This window comes from Pimephales promelas, chromosome 19, assembly GCF_988280905.1.
Source record: "Pimephales promelas chromosome 19, fPimPro1.hap1.1, whole genome shotgun sequence".
NCBI classification, from domain to species: Eukaryota; Metazoa; Chordata; class Actinopteri; order Cypriniformes; family Leuciscidae; genus Pimephales; species Pimephales promelas.
In genome coordinates, this window is record NC_142787.1 from 21,643,810 (window position 1) to 21,669,103 (window position 25,294).

Below are 25,294 nucleotides of genomic sequence, written 5' to 3' on the forward strand. Positions count from 1 at the left end.
TTCACACTAAATTACCTGAACCAAGCCAAAGCCTCCTCAACATGCAGCATCTCAAGTCCCAGGCTCAACTTTGAAGTGCAAATAATCATATATGTGCTAGATACAGCTGGGTTTAGGAGAGTTCTGCTAAAAAAAGAAAGAAAAGGGAAACCTCACAGTAAATCAGAGTCAATCAAGTGGTGAGACATACCGAATGATAAACGAGATACATTTAATAGTGGCTTAGCTACCAAAAGAAATTGCATCTGCTAGTGTTTATGTGCAGGTACATTTCTTTCTCAACGGCCTCATGGATTAATACACAAACTGAAGCCATTCAGCAGAACACATCTGCTGTCTCATGGGCATAGTAGCATATACGAGCATGGAAAACACAATCATCGAAAAACACGGCCATATGAGGAATCATTTTCATTATGCTACAGTGATGGATCAGAGCAGTCATTATTGCCACTAATTCATACTCTGCATAAGCCAATATAATTAAGTGTGTGAAAATGGAATCACATGGGATCCGTGTAAACGCTAACACACATGCACAAGGCATGCTAATGACTTCATGCTCACGAGAATCACGCTAACACTCTGGTTCCTATACACAGCACTTTGTTTGATTTAACTTGATTAACTTCCTTGCCATATGTTTCCTATTATTTTTTCACCATTAAGCTCCACCGCTCTCCTTCCAGTCATGAAACAGGATATCATTCAGAATGTGGGTTGAATCCAAATGACCTGAGTTCTGTTTTCTGACTGATGAATCTCTCATACGCTGCGCGGACTAGACGTCAATCCGTAATTGGAAGCTCTCAAGAGTAACATACTCAGACTAATTTAAAAGAACCAAAGCTAATTGCAAAACACACATTATTGTGCAGTTCCCAAACAGGTTGTCCCTGGTACAGGTCATTACAAGGGTCATACACACATACAAACACCCAGACTCCATGGATCCTTTTATATATGATTTTATTAATTATGTTGGGTGTTTGGGAACCACTAGTCTGGTCACTGTTTGCAGTGTCAAGAAAACTAGCTGTTCCCAATTATATCACTAAAAATAATTTGCATGAAAAACATCCATTCGACTACAGTTGTTTAAAGGGTCAAGGTTTGTCTGAATAGCATGAAAATGGATGGTAGATGCCGTAACAACACTATGTGAAATCTTTCTCCAATTACAGCCATTTAAATGTAGCCACATATTTTAATTCTATTCAGCAAGGTTGCATTCAATTGTTAAAAAGTGAAAGAACAGGCTGTTACAACGTCTTGTATATATAAAAATGAAATAAACCACAGCTCTGCTGTTCTGCCCAATCCTCCGTTAAAAGATTTCTCTCTCAAATACTGTAAATTCTGTTCTTTTAAACATTCATTCAAGAGCCCTGAAAAAGGTATCACAGTTTCCACTAAAATATTAAGCAACTGTTTTCAACATTGATGGTAATAAGAAATGTTACTTTTAGAATGATATCTGAAAGGGTCATGAAGAAAATTCAGATAAATTACATTTTAAAATATATTAAAATATAAAAGTTATTTTACATTTTTATTTTAAATAATATTTCACTATATTACTGTTCTAGCATGTTTTTATCAAATAAATGCAGCTTTGGTGAACATAAAGGACCTTTATTTTTATTTTTAATATGTTGTCTATTTAATACATTGCTGCTCACACAGGACCAGATCAGATTAAAAGTTTTGAAACTTATAAAAGCATTGCATTCTGTTGCGTTCAATGGCAATACATCCAGCTGTTTTTGAATCCAAGAACACGTCCTTCCTCACTCATCCTGCACGGACTGACTCTGTAAATGTGGTTTGGGATGTTGCCTGTTAAAAGGTGGTACTTCATGCTTGAATTACTCAAATGGAAAATATCTTATAATAGAATGTATGTACAGGTCAAGACGTACGTTTAATTGTATTATTTAACCCTCCCATTTGTCTTTTATTTTACATATTTTAAATTTAGAATATTCATATAATGTTTTAATTATTTTGATAATTTTCAAATTTAAAAATGCAACCAAATACCGATTTGTCTTGTACGTTGAACACTTCCAAAGCATTGGGATGTTTCCAAATGCCATACAAGACACTTAAGATATCACTTTGTCCCTTGAGGTGTGACCTTCCTTGATTCATCAGCTGTTTGGTGAAAAAAAAAAAAAATGGAGTGTCTCACATTCAGATTGGGACTGTTTCTCCCCTGATTAATGTGCTCGTGCAAAGTCAAATGTAATTTGGGGATTTGTCTTTTTACATATGCAGATTTCTGCAGCACAGCCACACTGCAACACCGTATTCATAAGTGCATTAGGAATGTGTACGTAGCAGTAGCGCAGCTTGTACAATTTAACCCAAATTGATGGATTGTTCTCCGGGTATGCTAATAGTGGCCAGAGGCATTGTTATGGAACGCGACACCCGTGCTCACGGGGCTGGAGGGTGTGTTCCTTTTATCTCCCCTGAGAGGAAACAGACAGTCAATAGAGCATCCAGGATGAGCAACAGCACCCCCAGCAAAGAGAGAAAGACATTTTAATATGTTACAGTGTGCATGTTTTATTACAGGAAATGAGCTCAGGCTGCCGATGAGGAGCACACAAGGCCATGTTTATTTTAAGAGCTGCGCAGAACACAACATCAAAAAACTTTCCTATATTTCAGTGCAAACATCATTACTATAATAGCACACAACATCTTTTTCAAGCTACCCTTAAATCAGAATATGCATGTGTGGAGATATTAGCATAAATGTACACCCACGATTTTGCGTTTAAGGCGACGTGTCCTCCCCGATTTAAGGGAAGAGGCCAGCTCTCATTTACACAAATCCTCCAAAACTGACATTCAATCAATGACAGCACTTTTGGTAAAGGGCCAGAGGACAGTAAATTAGGTTTAAATTAAACAGCCCAAAGTGCAATACAGGCCAAGTGTCAACTTCTCCATCCTGCAGATGAAGGAATTTTAATCACCAGTTGGAACATCAGTAAAAGAAAATTAACTGTCAGAGATATATTGAGAAGACATATTTGATTGGAACACAGCCATAATCTCAGCAATATACATAAAGGCAAAAAGTCACACGAGAATATGACTGTGATTGGTTGGTTTCAGGATAATGGCAGTGTCGGAAACCAAACTGTAAATCTGCAAATACAAGGGGACCCCCTATATATACAATGAAATAATAACTGAAATTATCAATAATATCTAATGATTAATGACTAATTATTGGTAACAATTTAGAATAATGTTCCGTCATTCATGAAACACAGGAGTAACACAATATTAACATTTTAACTGCTATTAACACTAGAAGGATAAAATATTAACACATCTTTCAGAAGGAATTTGAAACAGTATTCTAAAATGAAAAGAATTATAACTCTCTAATGACTAATGTTTTGAGGATTTTGTTTTGGTAAAACCCTTCTGACGGATTTTGTAACACTTGAGTCATTAAAAGTAACCATGATATTCACTGGTTCACATAATTAGTAATTAATTTAAAAGGAAGCAGTAACACTTGAGTCATTACTAACTTTACAAAAACATCTAAAGCTTACAATGACTTCAGACAATATTCGAGAGTCAATATGCTTTTCATTTTAGAATGCTGATCCAAATAATTAGTAATTCCTTCTGAAGGATATGGTAATACGTGTGTCATTACTAGTGGGTTACTATGATCTTTACGTTTGTAATAATTATATATTATGCAGTATTCACATTAATTATGATCCTAGTAGTTCTTCTTAGTCCTCTGGGAGTTATAAAATAATAGTTATGGATTAGCTAATAGTGAACTACCTCACTGCAATTATTTACTAATTCATTAATCAGAGTTTCTTGATAGTTACTAGAATGTCCCTTTTATTCATTAATGATGGAACAGTATTCTAAAGTGTTACTTTATTACAGTTTTTTTTTTTATTGCTAAACGACAGTGAGCTCAACTGGAGCTACGTGTGCAAAACTAACTGCAGTCTGCACAGTCTAAACAGTTCACATCACCTGCAAAACTCATTCCAAGTAACACAACTCTTAACACATGGCTCAAAACGAGCCCGGTCTCATCCAGAACTGGGGTAGAAAAAAAAACTAAACTCAGAGAGGGAACATTGCCTATACATTTCAGAAGTTCAACACGTCATTGGTCAAGGCAGGCTTTAATTCCTCTGCAGGCGACCTGATATTTTTCATCTCTGAACATTACAACATGAACAGAACAAACTAATTACCAATCTACATTTACACATTAATTCTCCGTAATCTGGCTTCTGCTCTTGCCTTCTGCAATCATACTTGCGTTATTTATGCCCATACCTTCACGCAGACTAATGCTGAGATGACAAGCACTCATCCACCATAAAAAGGGGGATTTGTAAAGCATGGCGACATGCACGCAATCATTGGATGGATTTAAAGCATCGATCACGCGTTATTTAATTTGTGTGAGTGGCGTATGAATCTTAAATGCCCTGCGTGGCCTTGAGCAGTTATGTAATCATAAACGAGCCATAACGGTTGCCAGGCACAAGGCTTCGGAATAAATTAAAAAATGCGGGAAAATGTATTTACGGGCTCCGTCATCATTGATGAAAAACAGAAAATGGCCCTCCCACCCCTTAACATAATGGAACTAACGGTCTAAATCGCTTACTATGATTTATTTTGGCTTCTCTCCCCCACCCCCAAACTCAATCGATATGGGGGATAACGCCGATTTGTACGGTGTCCTCTCCCTCTCTCCACAAGAGATATTTGCCACATTTGAAATCAGCTCTCTTACTCCAGAGCATCTGCCCCTCTCTAGCTTTATCGGGCAAAGAAACACCAGGGTTGGTAGCAGCTTTGCCAGCCGAGAGCCTGGAGACAGCAAAGAGGGTTGTCAGTGAGGCCGGGCTGGCCTCATGTGATAAGACGTAGTGTACAAATCCAGGATGGCAATTTAATCCGAACCATCCTGCAGCACTTCATATCACTAACACCAACTACTGTAAGAAGTGCCGCAGTCTCTGTATTCTATCATAAACACAGATACACAGCAAGACCCCATTGGGAGAAAAATAAGACCCGTCTGTTCTTAAAGGGCATTCAACTTTTGACATACTCAGAGGATTTGGGTATGCATGCAGGAATTCAATGTCAACAGTGATGATCCTTCAGTGATGAATAAAGGGCTTTTACATCATAGTGAAGCAATAACAACACACAATGGCAATTTGGAAAGTAAAGAATCATTCTAAGATGGAGCCGTAGTCTAGTGTTAAACACATACTCCAGATATGTGAGAGATGAGAGATGTACTGTGGGTTTGAATCTTACCAGCGTCTAGTACAAAACAAGGCTGGTGAAGTTTTAACTACTCTTGGCTGCAAAAGGCATCTTTATTGACATATACAATGACTGCCATTCAACAAAAAAAAATCTACAATTTTCTACTTGTAAAATATAAATAATAATATTATGTACTGAATTAATCAAAGAATCCTAAAAAAAAACTATCATGGTTATCTCAAAATGTTTCAGTAGTACAACAGTTTTGATAATAGTAATAATAAATGTTTCTTAAACCCCAAACCAGCATATTAGAATCATTTCTGATGGATCATGTGACACTGAAGACTGAAGGATGATGCTGAAAATTCAGCTTTGTCATCACAGCAATAAACTATATTACTGTTTTTACTTCCCCAACTTTTGAGAGGTAGTGTATAGAATATATTTATATGGAAGTTTTGAGCTCTGAAAGTATGAACAGTATGTTTTCATAGCAGGTGTAAACTCGTGCTCGATCGCCCCAAACTCCGGCATCCGACCAGCACGGAAGGTCATATCATTGGGTTGGTCTGAAATAGCTTCATTATTCATAGGTGTGGTTTGAGCGTAATGTGAAATAAACCAATCAGAGCGTCATCCAAGATACACTTTACAGTAAGTAGCACGTAGAACTGAACTGAGAAAAGTTCAGAGCGTCTCTAACAGCAATAATTTTCCAAGAAAGATTACTGTCAAGAATCCAGAAAACAATCCTTGGCTTCAGAGGAAAGTGCACAATACTTATTACCTGTCCTAAAAGATGATTAAAAAACAAACAAATACACACACACACAAACAAAGATTAGTTTCCCACCAAAACACTGGCTATATCAAAAACACTTTCTACTTGTCCGTGTTGCCCTTTATGTGACTGGGGTTTCTGACAGCACAATGAGAGAGTTTGTTACAAGCAGATACTAACAGAGCTCAATAGTGCACTGACCTGTGGGGTGAAGCTTCTGACAAAGAGCTAGCAACCTAAGTGCAAGTGTGTGTGCACGCATGAAGAGAAAGGAACTTCACTAGTGTCCTTGGCACATTAATGAGGTAGAAAGACAGAGGGTGAGAGGAGAGGTCACATCAGGGTCAACTCTGGATCAGCAACCCGATTAAGTGGTCCAGACACACTGCTTTAATGAAATCAACCAGAGAAAAGGCCAACGGCAACCAGGAGCTGCTTTGGAAATCTCAGCACAGCCTTATATTTATTCAGAAATGGTTTAGTGAGATTGGTTTTTTATGAAGAAGCCTGGTTCTTTCATTAGAATAGCCTTGCCTTGTGAATGGCTGATGGGTGTGTGTTTGTTCCTGCACAAGTTTTTCTTTCACTGTCCCTCATCATGAATTCGCCGGGTTCGAGATTTCTTATCTAAACAGAGGCAGGCAGCTGACAGATGGATGCTGACAAGCATGTTTCAAATTTAAATCCCACATCTCTGGGGAAAGGGTGTAGTTTGCATTCAAGCCAAACTATGTCTGATGTCTTTAAGGTGTTGAACATCTTCTCTGTGAGTGAAGTGCATGGGAAATCAATTGCATTTGGCTGGTGTAGGGAGGGAAAACAAGTTGTTTAAAGAAATACAAGACAACGAAGAAGAAAAAGACAAAGAAGAAGATGACAACAACAAAGCAGAAGAAAGGGATAATAACTTTACCCAGGATGTCAAAGTTTAGGTGGTTAGCATTTTGTAAGAATATATGAAGTAAGGAACTGTGGCCATGATTAATTGGAAATATAATCTATAGCCTTCTACAGCCTTTATATATATATATATATATATATATATATATATATATATATATATATATATATAAAACATCAAATCAAAAACAAAAGGAACCATTAAAAATTGTGCCGGAACAGACATTAAAACATGCCTGACCTGTCAACCGTGCTCTGATGGGTGTGTAGTGGATCTGACAAGGAAAGGGAAAGAGTGTGAGGGAGCGTCAGCCTGTTCACCTGAGACTCACTCCACCTCTCCATTGATCCAGCGACAGGCTGAGAGAAGAAAGGACAAACTCGAAACAAAAGACAAGATGGCTCAATCTAATCCCCGCTGTGGCACTCCAATGAAAAGAATAAATAAGTTGATGAAAGAGAATCTTGTTCGTTTTATGCTGGGAATCATCCCTCTCTGCGCCACTGACGGTATGGGGGATTATAGCCTGCCCCATTGAGCAGAGTCCCAACCCCAGGATTAGACGTCTTGCTGTGCCGCTTCAAGCACCTCGATAAGTGGCCTGCCCAATTCTAAATCAATACCATCACCAAACAGCAAGCAACACGTCCAAATACGGCACTCAAGGCCCAATTACAGCCTCTTTACCCATGGCAACATGAGCCAGCAAACTGACCTTCTGGAACAAAAACAAAGTACTTTGGGATAAGAAACAAAATTCGACATGTTCTTCACTAGCGAAGAGGGCGTCTTTTAAAGATATTTTGTTGAGTTTTACCCTGTTCTAGTAGGGTGAGTGGAGCTTGTTACTTTAGGGATGGGGCAGGGTTGGGGATTCCGCAAAAGAAATTCACTGGAAGCACATCTGCTCCTTCCAGGAGAAACTGATCCTCTCATTTCACACACCGTTTGAGAGGAATATGAAAAAGAAAAATTTCCTCCACAGTCAAGCTGAAGAGTGAGAAAGAGAGAGAGAGTGAGCGTGTGAGAAGAGAGTGGGCACAATTTAACCTTCATTTAATGTTTGGGGTCTGAATCTGATGAGAAAAAAAAACTTAAAAACAGATGGTTCGCCTGTAGCTAATCTAAGCTGGTGACGGTCTCTCCCAGTCTCACCAATATCTAAAAAAAGCTAAAATATAATACATATATACTTAACTCTGAAGAAAAGTGTTACATGACTTGTGTTTGAGGTTTTAAAACCCCCAGATCATACAGTACATATATTACTATTTATTATTATAATTATTTATTTATTTATTTTTTGGAAAGAATTAAAGACTTGAGAAATGGCTGCTGTAAATTTAGCATTGCCATCACAGGTATAAATTACATTTTAAATATATTAAATTGTAGTATGTATTATTTGTAAAATAATAATTTTTTTTTTATCAAATAAGCACAACAGTCAGTTAAAGGTAGTGTAGGCAATTTTTGCATAAACACTTAATGTTATTCAGGTTGAAACTCTCTTCACATCCTGATAGGAACAAATAACAGAAGTGGTTGTAATTTAACCCTTTAAAAAAAAAGAAGAAAAAAAGAGAATAATTTTACATATATCTTCTATGGAAGTCTCAGGACCAAAAAAGTGTTCGTCCAATCATTGCATTTGGTCCGAATGAGTGCTTTGAGACATGAGGTAAATTAACGCCGCCCCTCATGTGTTTTGAAGGAGACGTGGCTTTGGAGACGCTCTGAAGGCACTGTGGGATCTAATGCTTTCAAAGCTAACTTGTTATTGCTAGCCTCTATGACATTGCCAGAGCTTAATTTGAGTCGGGACACGCCAAAACATGTTCCGTCATCTCCGACGTTGGATCCGGAACCTTTTTTATTGGATCTGGCACCTCCTGTGTCACAGTGGAAAATTAATTGCCTGTTGCTGTACTGTTCAATGTTCTCTTCTTTTTCATATGGGGTGCCAGAGACCCCTATGCTGAAAATATTAAAATAATATCAGTCATTTTGAAATAAGCCTTTAATAACTTTGTGTGTGTGTGTGTGTGTGTGTGTGTGTGTGTATTCAGACTTATAGTAGGCAGATTTACTTTGAGAATTAAAGGTATCGTAGGCAATGTCCAGTGCTTAATTTGTAAAGTGGGAGGTCCAAATGGGGGTTTTGGAGACCTAGCTCAGATCTGTTATTTGTCTGCTTTGTTTTGGCAACGTACAGTACACTTTCAAACAGTGCAGTAACTCTTTGCTTGACAGAGACGTTCTGAGGACTTGTGATATTCCCTGAAGAAACTAACATACTGTAATTTCTTTTTTATGCTTCTTCTTAATCATTTTCAGCTTGAGACGACTATCAACTTCACATCTTTATCTGTGCGACACTCCAGTATAATTGCTCTCATATGAGTCATCAGAGGCTCTGGCAGTTTGTCATGCCATGTACTGTACCGCAAGAAACGCAAAATGGATAATTCTACCATTTATCCTGTAGTCCTTTAATTAAGCAGCCCAAAATACTGGTTTACCAATGCTTCAATTATCACCTACAGAGTGACTGATTGCAAATTCTTACAAATTGACTAAATCATAACAAGAACTTTAAATTACTGATGTTCCTCATTGTAAGCTTTGGATAAAAGCATCTAAACAAATCAATGTAAATGTAAAACACCTTTAATAAACTCATAAACATTAGGGCTGCCTCCTAACAACTGATCAAACGTTAGTCGACGAGAAGAGACTTAGCCCACCAAATTTATACCCTGTGAGTCTCAGAAAAAAAAGGCAAATGAAGACAGGCAGTAGGACGTTAATACGTGGTAATTATGTTCAGCAGGAAATCCTTACAATCACCAATCATTCGTCAACCTCGGCTCAAATATGGCTTATCATTTGAAACATGTACTGTAGTAGCCTAACATTAGCCACTAACATAGCTGCTCTCTCTAACGTTAACCAAGATAAATGTGTGCTGTTATTAGGCGCATATCCAAGTGTTTGTGCATAAGCACATTTACAGTAGTACCACACTTACTGCATGATATTGATATTGAACTTAATGTGTATTTCTCTTAATTTGTGCGCTTGAGCACTTCATTTATATTTCTTCATTTACACATCAAAGGCTCATTATCATGGTTTTGTTAGCAAAGTTACACATTCTTTCTCAGCCCTGAAACTCCAACCATTTACTGATGTATCAGAATATACAATTAAGTAATTAAATGAATATCATAAACATGCAACTACTCGACTAATAGCTTAAATGGGTGATGAACTGAGAAATCAAAATTTCCTTGAGCTTTTGACATCTAAGAGGTCATCATATTATAAAAATATCCTGTAAGTTTCAGAACTGAAAACGTCCCTGTTAGTCTAATAAAAGCTTTTATTGACACCAGCCTCAACAAACGACTCGTTTTTCAAAGTGGGGAACTGTGACATCAAAGAGGATAAAACATCACCCCAGTGATGATCAGAAGAAGATCAACGCCTACTTCAACACGGCCGGTTTAGCCCCGCCCACCGATTCGCGCATTACACACATAGCTAAATAACATAGGCCTACCTTGTGATGACAAACCGGATCGAGCTACCGAGAAATACAAAATTTAGTGCAGTGCCTGGTTGTGGAAGAAGACAGTCGCTGCATATGCTTCATCTGGATTCCAATAGGACTGCATGGATAAACTTTATTTTTAATGACGTTCCAGCTGATGAGGTAAAACATTGTCCGTCTAATCGCTTCATTTCACTGAGAATTCTTTTGTAAACAAGACTGGATTTGCAGACCGATTAAGAGTAAAGAACGGTGCTGTGCCGACTATATTGGATTTGACAGGAATGGTGCAACACAATGACTCTAGGTCGAACATGTATGGACGAATCATTCCGGTTGCCATTTTACAACATTAGACGTTTTCAAAACAATTTCCCCCAAGTGCATTGACGGGTGAGTTGAGACTCATTATAATATGCAAAACTGTTATCCACTCACAGCAGTGGGCGTTAAAATCCAAGTCTTTAGTGCGAGATGCCCATAAAAACCGAGCGTTTTTCAGCTAGGCTCAAAACTAGGGTACAAAATAGCCTATTAATTATTCATTTCGATGTTTTTGAATGCAAAAACCAAGCAAACATCATAAGTTGACCTCAGACAACAATATAATAAAATTTAAAAAGCCATTTCATGACCCCTTTAAAATAAACGGCTAGTAGTCAATGAGAAAAATCTTTTTTCCGTGGGCAGCCCTAATACCTAGTGAGCTGCAAAGGCATTTTATAGTACCCATGAAATAGCAGTTTCCTGTCCTGTGTTGGCATATTTCAAACAGATAAATAAACTCTAGAAATCATCAATATTTATAAAGACTATTTAACTCCATATTACCCAAATAGAATTTTGAAGCCAATGTTGCAATTATGTGTTTTACGCAGTTTCTGCCTATGTAGAGCATTTCAAATCAGTCACATATTAGGTTATATTTTAGTTAGAAAGCTGTCTTTGTAGCTGCCTATGTTGGTAATAGTTAGACAACAAGGTAGCACACTTGATTTTAGAACAGAGCTCCCGTCTTCCCAACTTTGTAGAGGAAATATGATTTAATCCAGACATTATTATGCAGAAAAATCATAAAATCAACTTCTGTAAGTGTGTAAAGATTCATTAGTGATATAGCGGAGAGTCGGAGAAATCAAAAAAATCTAACTCATTACCATACCAATCTGCCCCCTGTGGACTGGAGCTAGCACATGTCCCTGTACCTCCTGACCTCTAAAGAAAAAGAATAGACGAAAAAAAGTTATCGGGAAAACATCCCCGCCTCCTGTACACTAAGAAAACCTCCTTTACAAAGTTTTATGGACAGGTTTGAAAGCCAAGGAGTGTAACTTTACCCTTAAGCTCTTAAGGTGAAATGTGAGTTTTGTAGGGGTATTCTGACTTTGTTTTCTACCGAGAAGTGAGTTTTATTTAAATTTTGGTGGGTGTTTTTCCAGATTTCTAGTGGTCAAAAGGATTTCAGTGAGTGATTTTGAAGCAGTTGTAAACTACAGCTCCCTTGTGCACGAATCATAAAACTTTAAAAGGCCCTGTAAACCCAAAATGTAATTTTTTCAGTTGCCAGGGACAAAAATTACAATTAGGTAAAGCATGTCAGAGTAACAAGAAAATCTTCTCGAAACACCCACACATTAGGTGGGATAGGAATTTCAATGAGGGAGCATAATCAAATAACTGTACGTTATTGGAATATGATTTATATACAATTCTACAGGCGAGGAAAGAAAATTCTGTTAATGTTCATTATTTCTCTCTTTAGGCTGAAAATGAGTTCATGAAAGCTCAGAGCTCTGTCGATACCGCTTACCACCCCACACTGTGTGGCCATTATATGAACTGACGCATTTGAAAGTAATGGATTTCCAGGCTTGAATCGGACTTAAACAACACAGATATTTTATATCCCTGTCTCATTCAGGCAGCAGAACAAACAAAAACTTTCTTTTTTTTTTTTAATCAGGGGCTGGAATGGGGCGTATTTGTGGGATTCATTTGCATATGCAAATGTTACCAAAGAGAGGTACTATTAGAGTTGAGGAACCTAAAAGGGCTGAGATCACAGCTGTCAGTCAATAACTTTCTAATCTCTCTGAGTGCTAAAAAGCAAAAAAGAGTTTGAAAAAAAAAATTTCTGGACCAAGATTACGAACACCGCAGAGTTTGCGTTAAAGAAAACAGACACAAACACCAACAATGTGAAAGGATATAGGTTTAATATCAGTCCTGGTGGGAGTTTAAATATAAGACTATTCAATTATGTTTTCATTTATTTTTGCATCTTTATTTTGTACCTCAATTTTAAGCCCCTTTTAGAATGCCAGCTGTGTGAACGCAAACACGACCTGGGATTGATGTCGGGTTGGGCACCTACTGCAGTAACATTGTCGTGTTCAGTCCCGGAATGCACACTATGTGAACGAAAGTTGTAATCAATAGCTTAAAGTAGATATAAAGATAAAGTAGCTTGTTAGGGAAAAGGTTGCACTTTGAAATTATTTCAAGTACTGTAGCGCTTTGAGAAATGTAGTAGCACTTCTGTAGAAATGCACAAAACATGCTGCAAGTACCAGAGGGCCTGTATATGAAAAGAGCAGAAGAGTTTAGAAGAAGAGTCAGTCGGCAGAGATGCTTATATTTCATAGCTAAATGCCAAAGGGCTGTATGGTGCAGGTCACAGTATATGCGTATGCGTTTGAATCTTTCTTGGTCAAAACTTTATGAAAAATAAAAAAAAAACTTGTTTTTGTCTGAAGCATTGATCTTAAACTTTGAACTTCTGGGTCATTCAAGTAACCAGCAGCCTTCTGATGATAACGTCTTTGATACAATCCTTCTCTAATAGAGCAGACAGATTGAAGGGTTACTGACCTTTTTCCAAAGTTGGCTTCCTTCCTACGGCAGTGTAGAGTGACCACTCTGTGTCCCTCACTCCTGACGTCTTGACTAACTGTCCACTGAACCGGGTTACTGGCCCTCGCCCCCAGAAACGCCACACCATCCTTCAACTTGACTCTGTTAGAAACATCAAAAGGATCATACAGTATGGCCTATGTAATGTGTTTTTCGCTTTAAATAAAAGAAAAAATAAGTTTTTAGATCATCTTTAATTTATTTATTATGTTGCTTTGTGCAAAAAACTGAATACATTTACTTTAAAATATATATATATAACATCTACACTCTAAAAAATGCTGGGTTGTTTCAACCGAAATTTGGGTAAAATATGGACAAACCCAAATGTTGGGTTAAAAATGTAATTCAAAAAATTACAGTTGAAAGTGAAAGTTGAAGTTGGGTTAAAATTTTAAATTACATTTTTAACCCAACATTTGGGTTAGTACATATTTGACCCAAATTTGGGTTGAAACAAAAAAATATTTTCAAGATTTGTTATCACAACATTTTTTATTTTGTCAAATCAAATTAAATAATTTATTTAGTTCAGATAACTTATTATTTTGAGATTCTGATGATTAAATCAATCTCCTTCATTGTACTAACTCACTTTTTCTAGTTCAATCAACTTAAAATTTTAAGGCAACCAGGTTACTTATTTTTTTAAGTTAAACCAACAATATTTTTATAGTGTATATACCTTTATTGCATTTTCCATGACACACCTCTTGGAAACTGGATGATTAACAAAAAGTGTTTCCAGTTCTTGAACAGATTGCAGTTGTTTTGCCTCATGCATTATACAGACAAAGGGAGAGATAAACCAAAAGCTCATGTAATACACTGTAGGCTACAGATGTGCTTGTATAACCTCAAAATCAGTTTGAGTCATTGTGTTCTGCTTTCTTCACATACAATCATAATTGTATGTGCAACAAAAGATCTCTGTTTGGAAAAGGTTTAAGTCCATTATATGGAATATGATGCGATGCACCCCCCAAAAATAAATTCTGTCATTATTTACTCACTCTCATGGAACACAAAAGGTGAAAATGTCAATAATTCACTCTTTTGCCAGCAAATACAATGGGGACTGGAGATTTCAAAATTCAAAAAGGACACACCAGCATTATATAAGTGAGTATCATAATTGTAGTCCATTCCAATTGTGAACTATATTTAAAATCTTCTGAAGTCATTTGATAGCTTGTGTGACTACAGTTCGAAATTTAAGATGATATTCAAATCATGACCATGTGAACCAGATCAGCCAAATTACTGAAAAGATCCAAATTCAAAGAACACTTTATTTATAAAAGACACATAATTACATTTTTATGAATAAAAAAAATCTTGTAAACACTTGTTCTTCTCCTGATACAAATACAGCAGCAATTTCTTATGTCATGTCAAATTCAAACTTGAAATGTTTATTTATTTATAAGCCATTAGCTTGGTGAAATTACAAGTATCATTAAATTGTTATAGTCTTTAGTCATTATTTTTGAATACATGTAAAACTGCTTAACTTGTTGAGATTTATAATTGATAATTCCATAGTTAAGGTAAAAATAACAAATATAATCTCTTTTTATATACAGTAATGTTTAAACAGGAAAATGTGAAAATAAATGAATTTACATTTGCTATATACAGTATATACTTTGAAACGAACACAGTCTCATCCCAAGACGTCATACAATACTGTTTGAACGCTTTTGACCATCCGTCAACATCCGCCGTTTTATGGTACCCTTTAACGTCAGTTAGATGAAGATCCTGGGGCGTCATCCAACTGACGCTTTACCTTTAACGTCATTTGGGGTAGGTCTGGGGTAGGGTTAGGATTAGATAATGTCATCTAACCGACATTTAAGGGTACCCTAAAACGGCGGATGTTGACATATGGTCAAAAGCGTCAGTTGTCTTGGGATGAGACTGTGCTGTTGAAACTCAACAATCCGTCATCATTACCATTATATTGAAGAGAGCGGCCAGGATATTCTTGTTTCACAAAAGAGAAAAACAAAAACTTTCCCTTAATATCCCCTAGTGGGTGAACTATCCCTATTGTTTGCAGAGGTAATGTAAAAATGGCACAATGTATCCTTGTGCATATCCCACGTCGTTCTAAAAAGTCCAACACCTGCATTCAGCCAATCAAAGAGAGGATGCTGAAGACGGGCTGCAGTGCAGTGCAATTCAAATGCAGAAAATAATGGAATTGATGTTATCGCCAAGACCCAGACCAAATGCAATTAGAAACAGTACTGACGATTATTTTTTTTCTCCTTCCATATCTTTTTGTTTAGCTTTCTTTTCTATCTTTCTTTCCTCCATTTGTATCTAAAATAAAATAACCAGTTAGCACATAAGGCCAAGTGTTGTAATATACTAACCTGTACACAATTCAGGAATGTGCTATTAAATGCTCCACTGTGGTAACAAATGTAATTGGAATCAAATTGGAGATTAGTTTGAATAAACAACACAACAACATCTTTCTATCCTTTTAAAATACCTCTTTAAGCACACTTTAAATTCTAAAGCACATTTTAAAAAAAATACGTATGGCATGTCTTTATATTTAAAGGTCACTCTTTGCCTAAATTCACTAAATTCACCACTTCTGAAACATTTAGTGTGTATATTTTACATGGTAGTGCAAAAGACTGAAGCACGTGCACCTTCTATATTCTCAGTTTCCTTTTATGTATTTCCTGCTGCTAACATATAATTCGTAATGGATCATTTGTTAATACTCTTGTTTATCATTCAGATTGCTTATACAGTGAAGCGGTTTATTCGAAACATCATGTGTTTGGCGTTTGGGATATCTACTTGCTTAAAAACACATATTATGTTTTATAAAAGCAATATACATTTTGTTGACAAAGGATCAAATCCTGTTTCTCAGGAAAGACTTCAACTTCATTAAGATTCACTATGAATTGAATCAGCCTTAATCACATTTTTGATAGAAGAATGGAAGCCTGTATCACAAATAATACCATTAATCTAATTTTAAATACTTTTATAAACAGATGCATCAGCAGTTTTTATACTATTGAATGTGCGTTAAATGAGCTAAGCCTGCAAAATACAGTTTCTTGAGCATCAGCATATTAGAATGATTTCAGAAGGATCATGTGACTCTGAAGACTTGAGTAATGGCTGTTGAAAATTAAGCTCTGCCATCACCAGAATAAATTACATTATTTTAAAATATATCAAAATAAGCATTTTAAATTGTGATAATATTTCACATTATTACCTTTTTTCCCTAAATGTTGATCAAACAGACTATATTAGATAAGAGCTGTACTAGCATGACTGTAAACATACCAAGTTGGCTGCTGAACGACCCTTCAAAAAATGTCCCCTTCCCTTCACAAAAGGAATTCGCCCAATAACTTAATTCATATACTCATCCAGCAGCGGTAAGCCAGCGTATAGATTGTGTCTGGTTAAACTGAACTGTGGGTGGTTAATGAATAAGATGCAGGTGTTTTTTTTTTCACCCCTTTCTGTCCTTTCTGATATGTTCATGCAATACTTAATGTGCATAATGAAGATGATTTTGTTCTCAATTTAATTGTTTTTTGATTGATCAAAATGAAAATCCAATATACTCAACACAGAGACGTATTCAAAGAGACACAAATCTCTAATAGTTCATCTAAAAACCCACAAAAAGTGCTGTTGCAAGCAGCATGAGAAGGCATTGAGGGTTAATTAGGGAATGGAAGATTTAAATGAGATTGGTTTGGCTAATATGATTTCTGGAGCGCAATAAAGGCTGCAAAGCAATTTAAAGAGAGATGTTCTCTCCCTTCACATCAGCACATGGGTGCCAGCTCATTAATTCTAAAACAACCTGAGTATCAATTAAAGTAGTATTTACCAATGTGATAGAAGTGTCAGCGCTTGCGAGATGGCTGGAGAGGCAAGGAGCGGAGAGCAGAGGGAGATGGATTGTAATATCAGATAGAGGAGATCTGTCGAAATCCTGACAGTTCATCAACCCTGTGGCAGTTCTCCAAAATAACATGAGTAAATTCCCCAGATTTTCTGACATAATAAAAGTGAGGGATGCACATGCTCGGACGATTACGGTATTCGTCACAAATCACATTCCGTGACAGTTTTCTGAGCTAGGGTTGTGTGTTTCTCCTGTGTACAGGCTGCATTCAGCCTGCCTTGACTCTCCCTGCAGATGTCCGTGATCTATATTGACCGGGCTGATTAAATCAACATCGAGTAAGAATTGAGAAAGTAATTGTTTTTTCTTCCATGTTGTCCACTGAGATCAAGGATGGAATATCTGATTGTGGAGAAAGAGAGATCAGTTTGTAAGGGATAAATGTATAGTCATTACCACAAAATAATATCACAAAGGTATCTAGTGAGTGAGTAATTTGAATCAATCAACCGATTTGCCCACAAATGCTGATTCATTCATTAACGAAAAGCAGCATGTGACCAACTTTGAGAGCGAGTCATTGAATAATTCATTTCAACAAATTTGTTCAAAAATGTAGATTCAGGAACGAAACAAGTGAATGCTTTACTGAATAATTCACTCTTCTTTTTTTAACAAAACGCTGAATCATTCAGCACACTTCTCAAAGATGCACAATGGCTTTGATGTGGCTAACCAAAATTAGTTCTGTAGTTTGAGCAAAAACAGACAACCAGCAAGATTGTGTTTAAAAATGCAAAAACTCAATATTAACTTTTTTAACTGTTTTATAAATGCAATATGTTGACTCGTTATTCCAATAACTACAAAGTGAGTAGTTCCACACACAAGACGGTGTTTTGTTTTCTTCCCTTCTTACATACTTGTACATTGACGTGTTGAATACATTTGATTCTAACTGGTCCGATATGGCATAATATTGGCAAATATTAAAGTAATATCACAGATTGCACACATATGACTTACCAATCAGAATCATGTATTCCAGAAATGCAGTGGAATAATATCTCAGTATACAGTATTTTCCCCGTATATCAGGATTGATTTAATCCTGCAGGAGTCTCGATAGACTGAGTAAGTAGTGAGCTTTTTGGCAAAATGCTCATCCCTAAAAAAGCTGCATTATGAAAAGTAGACATGCATTATAGTAGATAGACGTGTGAAAAGAGAGACGATGCCAAACATTGACTCAAATTTAACACCTGCATGAGTCTTTTCACCCCTGAGCTGCATATAAACCCCCTGTGTGTGAGAGGAATCATTTATGATACATTACACAGACACAAACACACACATTTATTCCAGGCCAGCGCAGATAGCCTGGGGTGACGATTAATCCAACACCACCAAATCAGCATTTAATTGCTATAAAAGGCCAAATTAGCAAACATTGTGTTAAGTAGTTCACAAAAGACCTGGAGAGAGAGAGGGGGGAAATAAATTGGGGTGAGGGGAGAGGAAGACGGGATAGTTAATCAAATTATATTCGTAGAAATGCTCTGGTGTTATTTGGCAGAAGATTGTATTGAATGGTATTGTTACATCCTTAGGGACGTTTAAGCCCCATTTACACAATGGGAAAACGCACATATTTCCCTGCGGTTTGGCCTCTCGTTTACACGAAAACCCCGTTTTTATATTATCACAGAAAACGATTGTTTCTAAAAACTCCGGCCAAAGTGGAGATTTCTGAAAACGCCGTTTATGTGTTGTCGTGTGAACTGGGAGAAACGGCGTTTTGGGGTTCTCTCATGTCGATTCTGAGGATTCTGATTGGCTTGCATGGCTTTATCCTTCTCCCTACACTGCCGCCAATAGGTTTGGCATAGTCATGATGGCGCTCGACGGCGTATTTATGCAGGTTTGTGAACGATATTATTTTTGAAAACGGAGCGGGAGAAAATATTTGTTTCACTAAATACCCGGCTTTGTCCAAATAGAGTGTTTTTTTTTTTTAATCTTTCTTTTTTTTCAGTATTAGATTTAAATGGTTTAGTTAGTTTCTTTTTTGTTGTTATTTTGGTTTGTTTGGCACAATCCACTTTTTGCTTTTTACTAAAAAATTTGTCAATTGCACGGTCACCGGGATTGAGGGCCATTCAGAACTGAATTCAATAAATGGTCTATTCAATTCCTGATTTGAATCGATTAGAATTGAGATAACAAGGATATAAAATTATGATTATAATTTGAATTTAAAGAGTTAAACAAATTTTTTTAATTAATGATTATGAAGATTATTAATTTACCTCTTGGCGGCGCCGGGACAAAAGGGCCGCCGCCCCCCTGTGCGTAGGCCCCGGCAAAAGATTGAGATAAAGCCAGAGGCCACATAGTCTTCCTAGCCCTTCTAGGAAAACGACGGTGTTTAAGTCTCGCTGGGGCCAGACATCTTACAAAACATTTCACTCGTTCAGTTCGAGAAAATGCGACTGTTCCAGTATATTTTGCAGTAAACAAGCCGGTTCCATAGCACCATCTTTAATGGGTGTGTTTTGCTGAGATGTAATGACAGGATGTTGAAGACTAACATAAAGCATGAGTACATTAACTTGGCTTGCAACGGAGAAGAATTTTTTTTAAAAGAGGCCAACATCAAGATCCCCAGCCTGATGGCAGACAGCGGGTAAATGGACTGACTGAAAGGAGGGGAAGGAGGTCACATCACAAGCTCCTTTCTAAGACTGACAGACAGGCTCTTGAGTGCTTTTCAATACCAATGGGGACTGACTACTGTCCCAGTGTGCCAGACCATGCACAATATACCAGGCTCTCCCGCAGCTACATATGTAACATCGGTTCGATTACAGACGTTCCTGCCACTCAAGCTTTGAGCCATTCCCTGCCAGTGAGCCAGGCATACTTTACAAGAAAGGCCAAAACTCATTCCCAACAGGTGCTGCAGCCTTAGATCTTCCTGAGATATGATGAGACATCCGTGCACGTCAAAGGAAGAATGATATCAGAGGAGTAAAATGTCAAGCCTTGCATTTGAAAGAGGCCTTTTCTAACTTTTAACTGGGTTTTTCTCAATAATGTGTTTGCTGACGTGTTTCATGTCAAGTGCTTACAATCCAATAAAAAGACAACAAGCTTAAGACAGTAAGCTGGCACTAAAACGAGACAAAAATTGTCAATATTTGGACAGAAATGTTTGATGTAGATCAGTGCGTTACATTTTTGTAACTTATGCTTACATTTTTGTAAGGGGCCACACCTTATTTCCACTCGTTACAACTTCCATCCTACTGAACAGGTACCGGTATACAGGGGGAGGGGATCAGGCCGTGAGTGCAGAGACATCTCTGCGTGAGTGCTATTTAAGACAAAACTATTACTCCACAGTGACTCTAGGGGTCACAGTTTGACACAAATGGAAATCCTGCAAAGTGCTGCTTTGACCTCAGACACATTAATATCAAAATCAAGAATACAATCACTAACCAAATTATCACCCATGTGACCCATTTTTTCATTAAAATCACTGTTGGAAAATCTCATATAAAAACTATTTAATTCATTTGCTAGCTGCTCATTAGAATCAAAACCATTTAATGGCACAGTCCCTGTGCCTTTGTGTAGACCTATCATTAATTTTATTCCATTCCACACGGATCTGAGATCAGACTCCTCTTATGCTTTTCCTTTTATACTGAAGTTTAGCCTTTACTATTTCAGCTCGCACAACCTTCCTAATTTCAGCATATGCACTTTTGTCACACCTATTAAAAACAGTCCTCTTTTCCCTTAAAAGATAGATATACAGTGCTTATTATTAGGATAAGAAACAACTGTGTTAGTTGGGATCACACTGTCCACACAGACATAGATATAGCTTCACACTGCATCAGTCAGTTCATCAATGTTGTTGGATGAGTCTTGAAAAACAGACCAATCGGTACAGTCAAAACATCCCTGTAGGGCCCTAGTGCTCTCCTCGTTCCACACGTGCCTGCACTTTGTCTCTAGAACAGGTCTGTCTTTATGTGGGCAAAAGATGCACCACATTATGGTCAGAAAATCCTAAAGGAGGACCTGCAACAGACTAATAAGCTCCCTTGATAGAGCCATAGCAGAGATCCAAGTCTGTTCCCCCGAGTGGGACAGGTGACATACTGAGTGAAACTGCTTAGCGCCTTTTTACAGTTGAAATAATTAAAATCACTAAAAAAAGAAGCACTGGGCATCATAGTTTTTGAGCTACTGAAAAGATGATATGATATATCTGCTCTTGGGTGGAAGTACACTACTGTCAGAAATATTTGGGGGAATTCCCAAGACAGATATAATGGTCTAACAGACACAGAAAACAGCTCGATATTCGGTAAACAAATCCGCTCGCACAGCGGCGCCGCTGCACCACTTTGAATTGACACCCTCGCCGTGGCGCTTCCCCGTCATCTCCAGGTCACGGTCCAAACAGATCGGAATAACCATCAATGTTCACTGTAGAATCCAGGTCAGTGTCAGACAGCAATGCAAAGCCATCACACAAGCATCCCTGAACTACAGCAAAGAGGCCACACACGTTTGCAGTTCATCAGTCCTGTTCCTTAAGGACTGGACATTAGCCAGCAGTATTGTTGGTAGGGGAAGGCATTTCTTTACCGTTTGTTTTCTTAGTCAATGCCGCACTCTGCCCCGTTTCCCTCTCTTCCTGATTTGTTTACAAGGTGTAGCCAGACACCTAAAGCTTTGCATCGGAGCATTATCACCGAATAAATAGTCGAAACAGTCAAACTCCCCATGACTTAATAGCTGAGTTGCATCTAGGTCCACCACATAATTGCTTGATTTAAATCCCAGGAGAAAGTCTCTTGTGTATAGGATCCTGTCAGGCTTCACAAACAAACCCTGAGTAATGTTCAACACGATTGTCAAAAGTAGGAAAAAAATGTCTCCATTGTTGGGCCTGATAAGCACGGCAAAACACCCATACACAAATTAAAGTAATAATAAATAAATAAAACGTTGTAGTTTAAACATGAAGACGTTAACAATATAGGCTCTGGACAAACAAACAGATGCAGGCACCTGCTATTGGGTCACCTGCAATTGAGCCGCGCCAACTTTAAATTTATATTTCCATATCCTGTATTTCCATATGCCTTTTTTATAAATAAAGTCATGACCTTGGTGTTGCTAACACAATAGGAACACTTTTACACGTTAGATTCATCTGCACTTCAAAAGACATCTATACATCTTACAACTAATTTAAAATTACAAAATCATGACATACAGTACATGGCAGTAACATAAAAAAAGCATTAAATAATGGAAATAAAAAAAGAAAAAAGAAGGGAAAAAATTATTTAAAACCCTCACAGCTATCTGGCTTAACGAAGGGTGTCAAATCAGCTCCTGGACAAAGCTAACCTTTAAGAGAGGTATTTGAAAAAGACACCGTCTCACCGGCCTCATGATGGAAGCAAGGAGCTCATATAGAGAGTTGAACTTTTCCAATTAACAATCCAGTGGATGTTCTGTGTTGATAAGTGAATGTGATGTACATTAAAGCTACACTGTGTAACTCTTTTAGTTTATTCTTAGCTAAAAACACATAGTTCTTTCAAAAATATATGTGCTCATTAATGTATATTTCCTTCATTCAAGTAATAAAGTATTCTTGTGAGTGTATAATATGCCATTGAAAATACACACGGGTAAGGGGTTCTAATGTCGGTCACCATGTTGCCCCTCCATCTTGAAAGTACATTAGCCAAAGAGGGACATACCCGTTAATTCAAGCTTCGCCTTTCGCGTTTACGTTTGAGTTAACACTCATTGACAAGGTCGAACCGGAAGCCATTTTAATCTTGGACTACATTGGCCACCGTAGGAATTGAGAGGAACAGAAACTAATATTCACTGGATGGTCATATACCCTTTCACCACTAGATGGGGGAAAAAATCACACAGTGTAGCTTTAAGGTAGCATGTAAGTGTGTGTTCAGCAGCCAAAATTGAAAAAAGAAATGTTGATTTCTGCAATTAATTTGGACTGTTCACCCTGTCAAAATAATAGGGTGCATCAACTGTTTGGTTACAGACATTCTTCAAAATATCATATTTTGTGTTCAGCAGAAGAAAGAAATTCATACAGGTTTAAAACAACTTGAGTTGGACAAGTTGAGACAAACAAGGATGAGAAAATGATGACAGAATTTGTATTTTTTAAGTGAACTACCTTTAACTCAATGTGCTTGCAATTACACAGCTGACTGGTTCTTGCTCTATCAGTAGCCAATAATCTTGCTGCTCAACTTTGCAGAACAAATTTTGATTTTGATGGTTGCAACACACCCCCAAAAACGTTGGGACAGAGACCAAATAAAAGTGAAAAGATTATCCAAATTTCATTATCCAACTATTTTGAAACAGTCCACAATGCCACAATGAGAAGGTGAATTGGTAATTATTGAGGGTATCATGTTTGGGTGTAAAAATACTTCTCAGTCTTTTTAAGCAATGGGTCATGGCTCATCACTTTGTGCCAAATATATTGAGAGAATAGTCAAACAATTAAAAACTCACATTTCTCAAAGCAAGATTACAAAGCATTTATGCTTTTCATCATCTTCCATTCATAATATCATCTCAAGATTCAGGGAATCCAGAGAAATCTCAGTCTGTGTTGGGTAAGGCAGTAGACCTCTGTTGAATGTGTGGGACCTTTGAGCCCTCAAATGTCATTGCACAAGATACCATCATGATACTCTGTTAAATACAGCCACGTGTGCTCTGGAGTAATTTGGAAAGCTATTTTCACTGAAAACAGTCTGATGCTGCATGCATATAAATATTTTTGTTTTTGTTTTTAACTATATGAATGTAAATCTTTTCATGTAAGGTATGCACAGCACGTTTGTATGAATATTACCAAAGGGCAAACTGCTTCTCCTGCATTGATTTTTCCACAACGGGCAAGTAAGAAATAGGCTGGAACACGTATTGTGCATTTTAAAACATTGTCTAAGTGGAAAAGGAAGACTTTAATGGTTTCATTTAAACAGGTAACAGGTTTTGGATGAATTATGCACAAAAAAAAAAAAAATCTTCAAAAGAGTAAAAATTCCGTTCGTTCTCCACAGACTTTAATTTCCCTCTGGCTTAATCGGTGAGGCCCATGCAAACTAAACATTCTGCTCACAACTAAGTCCCGCATGCCCATAGGTGAACATTGTCTGGGCTGTTCCAGGCCTATATGACCTCCTGCAATCTACAGCAAAAGGGAATTACAGAATAAAAGAAATTGTCCAAGGCCAGGCAAATTGAAATAAAATTAACAATATCTGATCCAGAAAGTTAGAGGCAATCAGAGCTGTGATAAGTGTACTTGAAGAGATGCGCAGATAAGGAAGCTAATTTAATTAATGAGTCTAGTTCTCCTCTTTTCATTACCACCCTCGTTAAATGTATTGGGGCATGACAACATGGCAAATGGGAAATGAGATTAACGCTGTCAGATTCATAGCCCTCACCAGACTAAGCTAATCTCTACGCGGGCATTTAGCGTTTCCTTGTCTTACACTCAAACACAGTCTCGCAAGGAACACACACATGTAGCCCCATACCCTTTTTCACTCTCTGTGCTGAAATAATGAGGTGGTGATTAGCTGGGATCTCTGCCGGGATTGAGGTGAGGATAATATCTGGACCTGGAGCTCTGCTTCCACACTTCTGTAAAGCTCTGATAGAGACACATGCTGGGCTCAAGCCAAGCACATCCACCTTATCAGCGCACAGGTCCTCGCTGAAATACAACTAGAAATACTGAGGCTGACTGACATTGTACATGTGTTTTTTGTTTTGTTTTTAACGCTTAAAGGTCCCCTGACATAAAATTAAAATTTTCAGAGATTTTTAACATTA

The 25,294-nt window shown here is 37.4% G+C and overlaps 1 protein-coding gene across 2 annotated transcripts in view; it reads right to left on the reverse strand.

Moving 5' to 3' along the window:
• LOC120490851 (transmembrane protein 132C) overlaps positions 1-25,294 on the reverse strand; it is a 127,397-nt gene that overhangs the window by 45,035 nt on the left and 57,068 nt on the right. For both annotated transcript variants that reach the window (XM_039688346.2, XM_089123608.1), the window contains exon 3: positions 13,411-13,554. In XM_039688346.2, coding sequence (XP_039544280.1) covers positions 13,411-13,554 — 144 coding nt within the window. The remainder of the gene's footprint in view (positions 1-13,410; positions 13,555-25,294) is intronic.